The sequence below is a fragment of the Biomphalaria glabrata genome, chromosome 16 (assembly GCF_947242115.1).
Source record: "Biomphalaria glabrata chromosome 16, xgBioGlab47.1, whole genome shotgun sequence".
NCBI classification, from domain to species: Eukaryota; Metazoa; Mollusca; class Gastropoda; family Planorbidae; genus Biomphalaria; species Biomphalaria glabrata.
The window spans coordinates 27,348,887-27,364,254 of NC_074726.1; the positions used below are offsets into that span (position 1 = coordinate 27,348,887).

At 36.1% G+C, this 15,368-nt stretch overlaps 1 protein-coding gene across 1 annotated transcript in view; it reads left to right on the top strand.

Annotated features, from left to right (window-relative positions):
* The first annotated feature begins 2,747 nt into the window (after positions 1-2,747).
* Positions 2,748-15,368, top strand: part of LOC106066454 (alsin-like) — a 48,986-nt gene continuing 36,365 nt past the window's right edge. The window contains exons 1-7 of the mRNA XM_056013842.1: positions 2,748-2,929; positions 8,744-8,988; positions 10,566-10,817; positions 11,283-12,155; positions 12,912-13,174; positions 13,948-14,161; positions 14,762-14,935. Coding sequence (XP_055869817.1) covers positions 2,877-2,929; positions 8,744-8,988; positions 10,566-10,817; positions 11,283-12,155; positions 12,912-13,174; positions 13,948-14,161; positions 14,762-14,935 — 2,074 coding nt within the window. The 5' untranslated portion in view covers positions 2,748-2,876. The remainder of the gene's footprint in view (positions 2,930-8,743; positions 8,989-10,565; positions 10,818-11,282; positions 12,156-12,911; positions 13,175-13,947; positions 14,162-14,761; positions 14,936-15,368) is intronic.

A 15,368-nucleotide genomic window follows, 5' to 3' on the forward strand; every position in this document is an offset into this window, starting at 1 on the left:
AAATGAACAAACAAATGTTCTTCCTAAGTTCTAACTGGCCTTGATGCATGGGCCCAAGCGTAATGAGCTCCTTCACGCCATGGATGCTACGCCACTGGCTAACACGTCTTGAGTTTCTGCGCTAATCACCAAATCTAAGCACGTGCATTCTGTAAAGGTAACACTGGCTTCAGCAATGTTCTTCCGACTAGTATTTTTAATCTTTTCCATTTAAGTGCGCAGTCTCGAATTGACAATCTTTTGTTTTTTTAAGGTACACTTACGCGTCGTTAATTCAGTAAATACAGAGCCAAACACCCAAAGACTAACAATACGCCTGCTTCTGACCTAGTAGAAGAGTTTTCATCTGTCTGATTCTGTTCTAGTCAATGTCTGTATAGAGTTTCTATAATTTTTGAAAATGAATCCATAACTATCTTAACGACGTCTCCTCTAGCGCTCCAGCTCGTTTTAACCAAGCGCTTAAGGCTAGTTTCAGTTATTTTGTTAATGACATCCAAGCCGTGTGCTGAAGTCGATAAAAATGCGTATAAACGGTCCAGTTTACCGAAAAATGTGCCTAAATAGATTTCAGCTTCAACCCGAATTCCAGCCAAGCTCAGAGAATGGTTCGAGTAGATAATGAATTAAGATGATGTCAATGAAAGGCTACAGAATCTGTACCCCGTTTTTATCCATGACAACGTAACCTCAACAATTGGGGAAAAAAATCATTCAGTTTAGTGATGTTTTAGAGCCTTAGGCATTTATTTATAAGTTCTAGATCTAGATGAAACCAGCACACTGAACAATGGAGTAACAAAATGTGCGTGAGCGTGTAAAAGTGCGTTGCCTTCAGAGATTTAAACAGATTTAGTAAACTTGATTCAACCTGGTAACAGCTTATGTTGAATTAAAGAAAAAACATAGGAGATTAATTAAGTAAGTATGTAAATTAATTTCTAGTAAACATTTAAAATTAAGTACTTTGTCTTTTTTCATGCATGTACAATGTGTTGATTTTATTGAGAAAATGTATCCTTAGTTTGATGCCCCTAACCACGTGATGCCCCGTGCGGCCCGCACCACTCGCACATGGCTAGCTACGCCACTGGTATATCATAAAAATTCTGTTTTCTACAAATATCACGCTCAATGGCCAGAATTACCAAAAGTTTCTATTTTCGAGAATTATTGAGCTAAAGTAATCAGGGCCGGTCTTAGGCCACTGCAACCTATGCGGCCGAAGTGGGTCCCGCACTTTCATAGACCCCGCGCGAATTCTAGGTGTAAATTATAAAATTAAACAATTTTAACTTATTGTTAAAGGGTTCCTGAAATTGTAAAATATACAAAAATCTCCTGAAACTATTAAAATCTTCTGAAAACTGATGCAAATCTCCATAAAAACAGACAAAACAACGCCAATCCTATTCGCGATTAAAAAAAACCCCGGCATATTCAGCTTTCATTTAATAAAAAATGTAATATAAGGCGAATTTTAACCAAAACAAGAAGTTCAAATACTTAATTTACTTTAATAGTCTCTGGCATCTATCTCGAAATCTTTAAAAAAAAAGCGATATTTTGCTATTCGATAGTAAATCTAAAAGCAGAATGCTTATGGGCTTTTTTTTTTTATAGAAAATCTACTGTAGATGGCTCGTAAAGTTAATTTGACAATGATTTTGTATTTAGTAAAGTATTAATAAAATGTAAAGACGAATTTATTTTCTAATACAAAATATTAATTTTCACTTATTATCCTTATCACAACCCAGAATAGGCCCCGCGCAATCCGTTTCGCATAGGGCCCCGCAAGCTGTAGGACCGGCCCTGATAGTAATTCTTCATTTGTTTGAGGCGCGAGAAGCTTCTTTCACCAGATACCACAATTACGGGCATTGCATTATGCCACTTTCATAGACATAAATAAATATAGACTGGAAGTAGGAAGTTATTTTAATTTGGGGGGAGTCAATATGTTTTATGTACTATATCTATGTGAAAAAAAAATGGCGGCGATTGAGCTATAAATTCTAGGACTAACATTTCAGCCAATATATACCTTTGATCTTTAGTTTTGAAAAGTGCAAAACTGCCATATTCCCAATATTTTGTCTTTGTTTTATAATCATAGACATAGGCAAATATATATAGGTTTGTGATGTGGATCTACAAACTTATCTTTTCCCAAATATTTCCGATAATAATTTGTTCTTTATCGTCCAGTCTATATATATATATATATGTCTATGGCCACTTTTTATTGTGCGTTTTCCATATTGAATAACACCCCAAAATTACATTTTTTGTTTATATATTTCAGGAGATTTGTACGAGTTTTCAAAAGATTTTAATAATTTCCGGAGATTTCCAGAACCTTTTCGTATATTTTGCAATTTCATGAGATTTTCAGGAGCTCCTGGTAAGTCAGTTATAAAATGGTTTAATTCAATAATTTACACCTAGAATTAACGCGGGTCCTATGAAAGTGCGGTGTCCACTGCGGTCGCATAGGTTGCTACGCCGTGGGTCGACTAGTTGCTATAGTTACGCCTTTGCCACTTTGACGCATTCCTCGATCGAAGCCTACACTAAGGTAAGTTCTAAAGTCTTCCTAGATCTACAATGTACCACTACCTTCGCGGAGATACACAACAATGTCAGTAGTAATCCGGCAATCCCGGTCAGCTTGTCAAGTGTCTCGCGTCTAGAGAGCGAAAGAAAACGAGACAGACGACGCAAGATTTGGTGACCCGGAAACCAATCATCACTAGCATATGTAACAAAATGTTTTGATGTAAATAAAGAGTCTACCAGTCTAGATGTCGATGTTGTTTATCTCAATGGGATTTTTCTAATTTCTTTGATGTGTTCTAAGGAAAAGCCAAATCATGGCCTCGACAGACGTTATCAAAAAGGAAAAAAGCGATGGCAGTCAACTTGTGTAAATATAATTTATTATTTTTTATTTTTTTTAGATTCTAGTCTAGATCTAGTAATCTGATAGTAAATCATAGTAGTTAAGTTATAAATATAGTCTAAATTCTAAATCTAAATAGTCTTAATTATACTTAATAGATCCACTAGTCTAAGTCTAGTTATAGATCTAGATCTAGACTAGTATTATTATTATAGTATACTCTATTACTCTATAACTTAACTATACTCACTATAGGCCTACTCACTACTCGACTAGTCAACTAGACTAGTGATCAGTAGTGACTATGTATTACTATGTAGTATGTAAAGTATGTAATGTTTTTAACTATGTATCAATTATCATTGTATGTAAGTAACTGTTATGTAACTAAACTAAACTAGTAAAGATAAGTATAAGGTAGATCTAAGTCAGTAGAAAAGTAATCTACTTTTTAGCCTTTAGCTTTAGGGCTCTAGTCCTAGATATAGTTAGTGTCTTAGACTTAGATCTAGATATGGAGAGTAAAGCTGCCCTATGGCTATGAAACACTTCCCTTTTGCCTTTTGTATACCATTTCTGACCTATTTTGATGTTTGTTGTAGGTAGTGCAGTGCACGATCAATTTTTCTGATTTTTTAACAGACTTAGGTTAGTTTTGTATTCCTATGCAAGAAAGTTTTTATTCTAGGTGATAAAGTACACTGGCATGGACCTCATACACATGCTTCCATACTAAGTCTTTATATCTAAGGCTGTTATAAACCCAGTGATGCATTATATCCAAGCAAGACTTGTAGAGACATATTTGGCTTTAGAATTGAAAGGAGTAGAACATGTATATTACAATCCCCATGCTTTCCGTTAAACCTATTCAGAGTCATAGGGTGTCTGATAAGGTATACACAATTTTAGACAATGCTACAATACAGAACAAAAATTTATTTTTGAGCCTTCATGTATTTTTATGCAATGTTTTCTTTAATGTTGAAAGCAACAGTAACCGTAATCAGTACATTTTTAGTATCTAAACAATAACAAAACACACAAGCAATTTATAAATACATGCTTATTAAACATTATTTTGACAAATAAAGCATTTGTTTTTTGTTTTTTTTATAATTAAAATTTTTTTTTTTACATAATTACTTCCCCCCCCCCCCCCCCAAAAAAAAAAATTATACTAAGTATGCTCTCCCTTGCCATTGCTAAATCTGTTTATAGCATTGACCATTCCTAAATTTGAACTATTACTGTGACATCTTCTTCTACTTTGTTCTCATTTTACATGTTGGAGGGCCCAGATCAGTAATCCTATATCTGAGATGAACCACATAGTGGTTTCCAGATCAGGCAGTTCTCTGTATAGTTTTTGTTCTATAGGAGGGTTTTGAGTCTAGAGTCTTGTTCTGGCCTTTTGATTAGTATGCAGCTTTGAAGGACATTGTCAGCATTCTCTGGTAATGCTCCACAAGGGCAGGTTTCGATCGTCCAGACTTTAAGCTTCCGAAACATATGTTGTCTCATTCTGTTGTGTCCGGTTTCTGAGTCGAAAACATTATGTGTTGGTACTGTGACTTGTATAGCAATTAGTCTTGTTTTCTTTTGCATTTGGAAGTTTACCTCTTGCTTGACCAGAAAATACTTGAAATGAAATAATTAGATGATTAAAACATTTTGTCTGATATGGTTTATAAGGTGTATCCATTGTCAGGGTAAAAAATTGTCTGATGAAGTATACACTTTGGCATACCTACTCCACCCCTCTTTGACATCAGATTTTATTTTAACTATCGGTGCTGAAACTTGGCAACAAATCTAATTTTATAGATCCATGGATGACGAGTTTATAGATTTAAAAATTTTTTTTCTAGGTCTAGCCAATATGAGCTACAACAATTCAGATGCGAAAAATTGCCTTAATTCGGCTTAACTTGTTTGATAAGGCAGCTTTACTATAGACCAGTGGTTCCCAAACTTTTTTGTCTCGTAGACCCCTTGCCATGTTTTCTGGTTATCGGTAGACCCCCTGCTTAACTTTCAAATTTTTGCAAATTCAACATTTTTAAAACTAATTTCTATCTGTACAAAAAGTAAAGTAAAGTTCCCCTCAGACCTTGTGGTCTATAGAGCAGATGATGTAAAGGTCATCTGTTTCTGTGGCTTACGATTATCGAGGGTGTCATGTGGCCAGCACAACGACCAACAGCCTTTACTTTCCCCAACTAATGTCAGGTACCCATTAGAGCTGGGTGGCCTCAGAGGCGCCCAAAAGATCCCGAAATTAAAAATCCAAGTCTTCAACAGGATTCAAACTCGGGACCCCCGGTTCAGAAGCCAAGCACTTTACCGCTCAGCCAAAACGCCTCCTAATTTCTATCGGTAGAGAGTTGAAAAGTGAAAAAGTAATTTAAAGCTACATATTAGAGATTTTAAAGATCTCTCTTTTTTATTGATAAAATTCAAAACCAAATAAAATAGCAATATGTATTGCTGGAATCTCCAAACACAATGGCCTTAAGTATCATTGTAAGAGTTTTCGCTAAGAGCAGTTTCTCATGTATTTGTTGACGTTTCACGAGTTGCTTAAATATTGTGTCTGCGCGAAAATGTTATCACTATTGGGAGAAAGAGCGAAGGCGAGTGACTGTCGCCTAAATCAGTAAGCTTTGCGCAGGAAGGGCTCATTAGTCTTGGCTGGCTACCCACCTAGCAGAAGTAAAACTGAATTCAAAACTCTCCTGTCTTGCAACTCAAACATGGGAAAGGTTTTGTGTGTTAACCTGAGGAAAAATAAGGAGCCGGCGACCATAATGCAGTTTGCAGCACACACCACTACATCCTGTCAGAACCTGTGACGCTGCTGAGCCCAAACTTATATATGTCGTTTGCAAAGAATTACATATGAAGCTTTCAATTTTATAACTCATGCCACCGAAGCAACCTTGAACTGTATTGTTGCTTAAAGAAATTCTTTTAATAATATTAGATGTGGGTTTGTGTAAAACAGGTTTTAAAACTACAACTACACCTATGGTGTTTTCCGCATTTTACTATAAATAAGTAAATTTCCCCTTTCAGACATTGTGATGATGTTATGGTCATCTGTTTCTTTGGTCAACGGTTAACGAGCAGGGTGTCATGTGGGCAGAACACTGACCAACCGCCTTTACTTTTACTAACATAATTCAGGTACCCATTAGAGATGGGTGGACTCAGGGGAGCCCTGAAAATCCTGAAATTCAAAATTCACAGAGATTCAAACCCAGGACCCCAATTACGGAAGCCAAGCACTTAACCACTACCACCACACCCTTATTTTGCTATAAGTGAACAGATATTGTAAGACTCATAACCACCATCTTCTCTTCATGATGTTGAATAGAGATTTTGTGGGTCTATTCTGAACTTTAATCTCTGAATGTTCAAAAGTTTTTCAAATCTATATCTTTTTATCAGGGTGATATTGTCGCAGAAGATCCTCAAGCGTAATTAGTTTCATATCGTCATAAAAAAGGCTATCGGTAACCGCTTGGTTGACAAGGAAAGAATGAAAATTTTATATAATCAACGCTATACAGTCTATATTTCTTTTTGTTAAACATTATTTACATGAAGACAAAATTAAGTTATTTTTATAAGTATTGAAATTAAATATAACAATTTTTCATTTGAATATTTAAATGATTAACTAAGTTACAAATTATATATAGTGTGAAGAATTACATTAAAGGGATGTAAAAATTAAAGTCACGACCTGCTTGTATGAAATCTATGATCATAGACCCCCTTGGACATCTCATGGACCCCCAATTTGTTTTTTCACTTTCGTAGACCCCTTGAAGGTCTTTGTAGACCCCTGGGGATCTATATAGACCACTTTGGGAATCACTGCTATAGACCTAGAAATGACCTAGGCCTAGATCCATAATGCTATATATAGAACTATAATCTATAGATTTAGATTAGATCAAGATCTGGCGAAAGGAGCTTGTTAACTCATGGTTGGCAAACCACCTACTAGATTGTAACTAGATCTACCTAGTCCTAGAAGAAGGAAAACTCTGAACCCAAACTTCCACTACCTTACTTTCATATTGCTTAGTATTTTCATATTGCTAAGCATTTTCATATCTTATATAATACAGACGTTACTTCAAAAAAGGAGATGATTACGTCCTATGCGTCATGCATATTAACCAATGACCTAAATCCTTTTAAGTCACTGATTATCCTGGCTATTTCAGGCAATCCATTCCATGCTCTAATAGCACTATGGAAGAAGGAGCAATGGTACAAATTTGTCCTCGCATATGGAACGAAGAAAGTGCCTGTATCTTTATGTTTTTCTGAGTATTTTATTAGATTGTGTTTTTGTATTTGAAGATTATGGTTAAGAGTTTTATGCATAAAGGCTACTTTACTTTTGAGTCTTCTCTCCTGAAGGCTTTCTACTAAAGATGTTACTCTAGTCAAATGTGAATATTCGTTTATAATGAATCTCACTGCTCTATTTTGTGTCTGTTCCAGCTTCTTAATGTTTTCTTGAGTTGAGGGGTCCCAAACAGAGGATGCATATTCTATTATTGGCCTAACCAAGGTTAAATAAGATTTTAATTTTATGTTCTTATTTGATTTATAGAAATTTCTTTTAATAAACCCTAATGCTTTGTTTGATTTTTTGATAGTTTCATCAATATGGGGATTCCATGACAGTTTTTCATTTATCATACCACCTAAGTATTTTGCATTTTTAGTCTGTATTACTGGTTTACCTTGGATAAGATAAGTGGAATTTATTTGTTTTAGTTTTTTTGTTACTCTTAATAATTGACATTTTTCTGGGTGGAAAGACATGCTCTAATTTGATTTCCATGTCTGTAATTCATGTAATTCTCTTTGTAAAATGTCTGTATCATGTGTTGTTTTTATTTGTTCCTGAACTAATGCGATTTGGTAAATCATGTAAATTAAAAATAGTAGTGGACCAAAGACTTTTCCTGAGGTACACCTGAGTTTACTGTTATAGGTATTGATTTAGAGCCATTTATTATTACAGTTTGTTCTCTCCCTATCAGAAAATCCTTAATCCACTGATGCAATAGATCATCAATGCCAAAATATTTTAATTTTTTAAGCAAACTATTGTGGTGAACTTTGTCAAAAGCCTTGGAAAAATCTAGTAAGATAGCATCTATTGGCTCACTATTATCTAAACGTTTTGAAAAATCATCAGTTAGTCCTATTAGTTGTGTTTCACATGATCTATATTTCCTTAAGCCATATATATATGTTGGTATGGAGTTAGGACATTATGTTTGTCTAGGTGGTTTATTATGTTGCTACAGATTATGTGTTCTAGGATTTTACATGTGATGCTGGTTAGTGATACTGGTCTGTAGTTTCCTGGGTCAGTTTTTTTTTTCCTTTTTTAAATGGGGGGGGGGGGGGTGAGATTAGCTTCTTTCCAGTCCATTGGTATTCTGTCCTGGTTAAGAGATGCCTGAAAAAGTATTTTGAACACTGGTGTTAGCTCATTGCTTAGTTCTTCGATATTTATCTTTCATCTGCCTTAGTTATTTCATATGGCTTAGTACTTTCATATTACTAAGCATTTTCATATGGCTTAGTTCTTTCATATGGGGTAGTTCTTTGATATATGGCTTAGTATTTATTTATGGTTAATAACTACAATGCAAACACCACTGACTGATTTTTTTGTCATAAAAAAAAGAGAGAACAAATTTATGCTTTCCTTGTCAGCACATTGAGGGATGCTGGTCTATGGGACTAGGCTTCATGGAGGAGTAAAACACTTATCTTTTTTTTATATTTGACTAGCTCTGAACAAAAGCCAGCTTCTGCTTACTTGTGGCGAGGTTTCTGTGACAACCTGAACATCACAGCTTACGAATTGTTTACAAAAGTCAACATTACAGATATTGCCCTGGGAACCAGCCATAGTTTATTCTTAACTGATGATGGCAGTGTCTACGTCAATGGAGAGAATAATCTATCTCAGTTGGGACTGGGTTTAGCAGACAACAAGGTGGTTGAAGAGCCCCTGAGAATTAATCATCTTTCGGGTAAGATCTGTCTCACAGTTAGTGGCACACCTAGAATTTAATTTTTTACTTTTTAAAAAACTGTCTTCATGTTTGATCTGAGTGTATGGGTACTCAGCGTATCTGAAGTAGAATGGAGATGTGCTATACAATAATAATAATAATCTATTATATGTTTGTAAAATACCACTGACACACTCATTGATCACATGATCTCTTAAACCCTCATACAGATCCGCATGAAATTTCATACAGTTTCTTTTTACCTCCTAGACTCTCACTAAGGACAATTTTTGACAGATTCATAACCTGAGGACAGCAATTTTAAAAAAGCTGCCAGCTTTCTATCAAACCTTGTATTTTGTTTTCTGTATTTCCCCTAACGGCTACAGTTTACATAGAAAGCATTTTTTTTTTAAATATCCAGAATTCACTATTTTTAAAGAAATTTTTTAATCTTTCCCTAAGTCAATTTATTTTAAATATGCCTTACGTCATTTCCACTTCCCAAGTAGTTTAAATTTTAAAAATTAATGAGATAGATCTAGAGTCTGTTTCTTTTTTTTTTTCAAGAGAAAAAAAGAGAGCAAGTAATGGTACTTTGTAACACTGTCAAAAAAAAACCAACTTTCCTAATAGTTTTGAAAAAAAAATCTAGATCTATTATCAATTTGCTACATTCAAAATTGGTCCAAAAAACTATTGAAATTAATAAAACCAAATTGGTATTTCTTTTTATTTAGAGAACAAAATACCAAGAGAAATTTAGAAATGGGAATGGGTATGAAGGACTCACTTTTTGTTGTTGGTGAGGGTAGGGATGGCAGGAAGCATAAGTTAAAAGTGCTAGTAAAATAAACGACCCCATAATATGAGAGTGTATGTGTGTCATTCCAAATCAAGTCAAAAGTCCATGGGGGAGAAATTACGATGTGCAGGTTAAAATACACCAAAAATGGGGGGGGGAGGGGGGTTTCGGAGAGAGAAGAGAGAAACAGAGACAGAAAAGGAAAGAGAGAGGTGGCCGTAAAACCTCATTGTAACAGATACACACTAATTCACTGGCTAAAAATGTGTTTTTGGTTTGTCGTTAAAATGTGGCCCGTTTAGTACAATTCCAAAAAAGAAAAGAAGGGGGATGCTCAGCCGTAATAAACAATATAAAGCCTTGGCAACAAATCAATAGGCATAGTATTTATATATGGCAATGAGCCAGCATGTAGGATATTTTCTCAGAGTGAAATGAACCTCAACACAGTACTACCTAATAATGCAGGCTAAGTGTGTACATTGCATTGCTACTCCCAGGTCCTGAAGGACTACATGACTTTTTTCTCTCATGGGATAGTTGGGAAAAGGGAGGTGATAGAGTCTTTCTACCTGCACTGTTAATTTTAGTTTATGAGTTACTTCCCCTGCATTCTATTTAGCTCTTACACTGCTGGAAAATGCAGCCAACATCTTAGGCTGTAGAACATGCTAAAATAGGTTTTAATTTCATGTAAAAATCTCATTACTGAAACTCCTGGTCACTTATACCCTAAAAATATTTATAACATGAATGAATTTAGGAATAGGTAACTCTCTTTCTCCCTCAGAACCATGTGTACATATAGCTTGTGGAAATTTTCACAATGCTGTGGTCACACAGTCAGGGAAAGTTTACTGCTGGGGATCTTCCTCCGATGGTCAGTGTGGAACAGGTAGCTTGGACAGAGTGCACGTCCCTACCCTCGTACCCATTGAGATCAACAAAGGTTTCTGTCAGCATGGAGTGCCCAAGCCTGCTACTTCTGTTGATGTGGAGACAGTGGCCTGTGGAGCTAGTCACACATTGGCCCTATCATGTGGTAAATTTTGTACTATTTTCAGTTGCTCAAGAATCATCATCGACATTATTCATTTCTCCTGTTATTTTACATGTATTTGTGTGGAAACAGTGGGAAAAAAACATTTTTCTTTTGTTTCTAGCCTGTATATAACTTAACCAAAAAAAAAGTATTAGTCATTCTGTGACTATATATGATACTAAGTCTAAAAAGATCACCAAAATTAGAGGCTATTTTTCACAAATTAGTAGTAATCTGCATTTTCATTGTTTTAATTAGATCTAAATAAATAGAAACAGTTTTATTTATATTTTCTAAACTTATAATGATTCATTTATTACATAAAGTCTGGCCTTTCAGTAAAGCGAATATCCCAAATATTATGAGACCTTTATCTTAAAGAGTACTTAGAGGTTGAGGCTACAATCAATATTATTTTATTTTATTTAGATATTTTATTAATGTTAAACTATATTATTTTTTTAGATGGTGAAGTTTGGGCCTGGGGTGCTGGGCCCCAGTTGGGACTGGGGGAATTGAGACATGCGCCTCTACCCAGAAGGGTCGAAACTTTGCAAGGTCAGTTAACCCTTGCAGTTTGTTGTGGGGATAAACACAGCATGGCCCTTGTCCAGCGCCAGGAAAAGTCAGCCTCGAGGACAGCATCGCCCCGGACATCGCCTTTAAAGGCCAAAGGTCAAGTTGAGGCCAGGGACGTGCAGGAGGATAAACTTTACCCCTCAAGGTGCAGCACATGTAACAAAGAGATCTACACGTACACAGATACAAGTGACATGTGTATCATTGACACATTACACAGCTGCACAGTCAGTGACACAGCAATAATAGATTCAACCCTTGTGGAGGAAGTATCCATGTCCAGCTCATCCAATGAGGTATCCAAACGATCGTCGTCCCCCTCTCCAGAAAAAGAGGAAATTAAAGAACAAAATGAGCTCAGCGGCTTTAAAGACTCAAATTGTCCACAAGAAAATAGCAAACCCAATGCTCAACGAGAAATGCCTGAGACCTCTTACAATCAAGATGGAGGTCCAGGCGGGTTGGTTGAGGAGACTAGCTTCCTTGAGTCTGCTGCTTTTGATTCAAGTGTTTTGGTTGTATCTGGGGATGATCCATTTGAGGACGCCACACACGCTGCTACCAAGATGGCCCCTGTCTCAGAAGATAATGAAACACAATCAACTGAAGGGCCTCAAGATATAAATCATCTCAAGGAAATTTTAGTCTCATCCTCTAAGTCTCAGGATACGGGAAAAGAGAGTTCTATCCAGTCAGCATCTGACGGCTCTGATGACGAAATTTGGAAAAGGCGTTCAGAAACTGATGATGGGGATGAAGGTAAGAATTTAAGAAATAAGAGCAATAATACAAAAAGTGGGCATGGTGGCTGAGTGGTTAAATGCTTGGCTTCTGAACCTTGGGGCCTGGGTTCATATCTTGGTGATGACTGGGATTTGGAATTTCTGGAATTTAAGGGATTCCTGAGTCAACCAAACTCTGAGTATCTGACTTTAGTGGGGGGGAAAGTGAAGGTGGTTGGTTGTTGTGCTGGTCACGTGACACCCTGCTCGTTAGGTGTTGGCCAAAGAAACATGACCTTCACATCATCTGAAAAGAAAACTTAACTTTTGCTGTACTTTTACTGACACTAAAGATAACGTGTAGTCTAAAAGAGCATTTCATGTTGATGTTTTTTTTTTTTTTTTTTTTAGAAAAAAGTTACTATCTAATTGTTAAGTATAAATATACCCCTTTCAGACCATGCAATCTATGGGGCAGATGATGTAAAGATTATCTGTTTCTATGACAATTGGTTAACGAGGGTGTCTTGTGGCCAACACAATGACCAACTGACTTTACTATCCCAACTAAAGTCAGGTACTCATCAATATTGGATAACTTGGGGACGACCTAAAATTCTGATATTGAAAAACCCAGTCTTGACCGGGATTCGAACCCAGGACCCTTTAGTTTTGAAGCCATGCCCTTTATCACTCAGTCGAAGTTTCTATACATTTATAAAATACTGTGTAGAAGCAACATTGCTGTATGTTTGTATTGTAGAAGCAGTAACGCTTTGTCTTTATTTGATAGAAGTGAACTCACTGTTGAACAAGCAACGAGTCAGGTCACCATCCACTACAAGTCTCAGGTCTATTAATCTTCTAAAGCAGTCAGAGGCCCTGGAGTACCTACAGCGTCAGTTTGAAGATGAGGAGATGAACCTGACAGCATCAAGAACTATACCAGAGGCAGTAATTCCCTCGCAGTTAACTAAACCTGCATCAGAAGTAGCTGCTGCCAAGGAAGATAAATCACAGACATCATTTGGGAACATGTTTGATATGTTTGGTCAGGTATATAACATTGACAAAGAAGACATTGACATATATCTGTATAAGACATTGAAACAGATATCTGGGTGAAGACATTGACATAGTTATCTTAGTGGCTTTGTATTTTATTCTCCATCTGTGTCTTTCTTTGATTAGCTTTCAGCTTTGGCTTTCAGAAAATTATTTGAGAGTTTTACATCTTTCCACCTCTGTTATCCTGTCCTTCTTTGTGCTTACCAAAAAAAAATATTATTACTGATATGTACAATACCCCATAGAGAATACAAACTTGGCCAAAGCTAAAAAAAAAAATAAAAAAATCCCATTATATCTATATATATAATTCTCTTCATGGCTCAACAGTTTGGACACCAAGTAATGGATAGATCACTCTTTTATTTCTGCAAGTCGGACGAACTAGAGTTACCCTACGTAATTTTAGAGGCGAAAAAAAAAGAGGGGGTGGGGGAGAACAAGTAGTATTCACCCGTCACTAAATAGCAGGGTCGGACATAACCATTGGGCCGCCGGCCGACTAGTTATTTATAAAAGAACTTGATGTTGTCAAGATTCCATTCAGTTTGATTCACTCTTTATTCTCTAAAGAAATTTTATTTTTGAGCTTTAGGTGTCCTTTTTATGTAAATAGTGGTGTTTGAAATCAATCAATCATTAAAACTAAAAGCTAAAAGTATTTATAAAATGTTTTGTTTATCTGTTTATCATTCTGTTTTTTTTTTGTGAATTTATTTTAATGACTTGACCCTATTAATTATTTTTTGTTTCTTGTATAGGTCAAGTCAATGACATCTAGAGCATTCACCAACATTCAGACATTGTCAGGTTTTGGCTCCACGGTCACTGAGGAGCCTTCTGGGGATAAAACTGGACAGGATAATAAATGTAGCATAGAGCTGACCACTGTCCAGAATAAATCTGCAAACAGCAATGTTGTGAAATCTCAGAGTAACGACAATATAGCAACAGACAAATTGAACCAGCCAGAGGGTAAAAACTTAGTAATCTTTGGTACTAATTGGTTTTGTAATAGTTATTAGGGTTAGGGTGTTTCTGTGGCCCACTGTTAACAAGGGTGTCTTGTGGCCAGCAAACAGAACTTAGCTTCAGTCAGTGTTTGAACCATATCAAGAAAAGAAAACAAATGCGTTTGTACTTTAAAAGAAGTCAGTACTCTGGCTGGCAAAAAGGAAGAACTTCTCAATACTGTGTAGTGAAAACTGAGCTGATTAGATCATATTGTAAGACATGACTCACTGTTAAAACCATCCTTCAGGGTACAGTGGAAGAAGCACAAAGAACGAGAAAGGGTCATTTGAAGACAATGTGAATAATTGGACCAGCCTATCTATTGATATTTTGGCTAAAGACAGCTTGTGACTGGTCATCTCTGTGCCCCTATGCAGCAAGTCAAGAGACTTATGGTGGGACTGATGTTGATGATAAATCATTTAGTTATTTTATTTGTGCATTGAGTTCATGATCAGCTCTTCAATTTCTCTTAGTTATTTAAATTCTATAGAACTGTCTGTATTATACAAGATTACATCATTTCTGTCATTTATAATATTGATTGCTTTGTTAAACCAGATCAAGCCAACCGACCTGACCAAATGAAAAAGTCTGGAACATTTTTGGAGTGGTCACGTGAAATGGCCAATGTGGATGATGACCCGTCCAGCTTGACTCGAGATTTGACGAGGAAGTCCATACGTACCATTGAGCTTCAGCAAAAAAATTTGAACCGAACGCCGAGCACTGCTGGTAGAGCTGAATAATAGTATTATGTGAAAATCAGGGCCAGCCTTAGGCATAGGCAAACTAGTTGGGGTCCTCGCACAGGATTAAAAAATGTTGAGAAAAAAATGTGAAACTTGAATCAGATCTCAAACAAAGTAGAGCACTATATGACTCTGATGTTTACTAATTAACCCTGTCTCTACTGCGGAACTAGTGATATATGAATTTGAGCTATTTGTTGATTTAGACTACTGAAATTGCGATGTATGAATTTCAGTTATTAAGTTATTTGTCGATTTAGGTATAGATGTGCAGGTTTTAATAAATTGCATAATTTAATTTTTTCACTGTTTCTTTTCTTTGGGCCAGCTAATTCACTTCGCCTATGGCCTCCAATTATCCAAGGCTGGCCCCGGTATAATGAATAAAAGTTTGTAAAGTGCAGGAAATGAAGCTG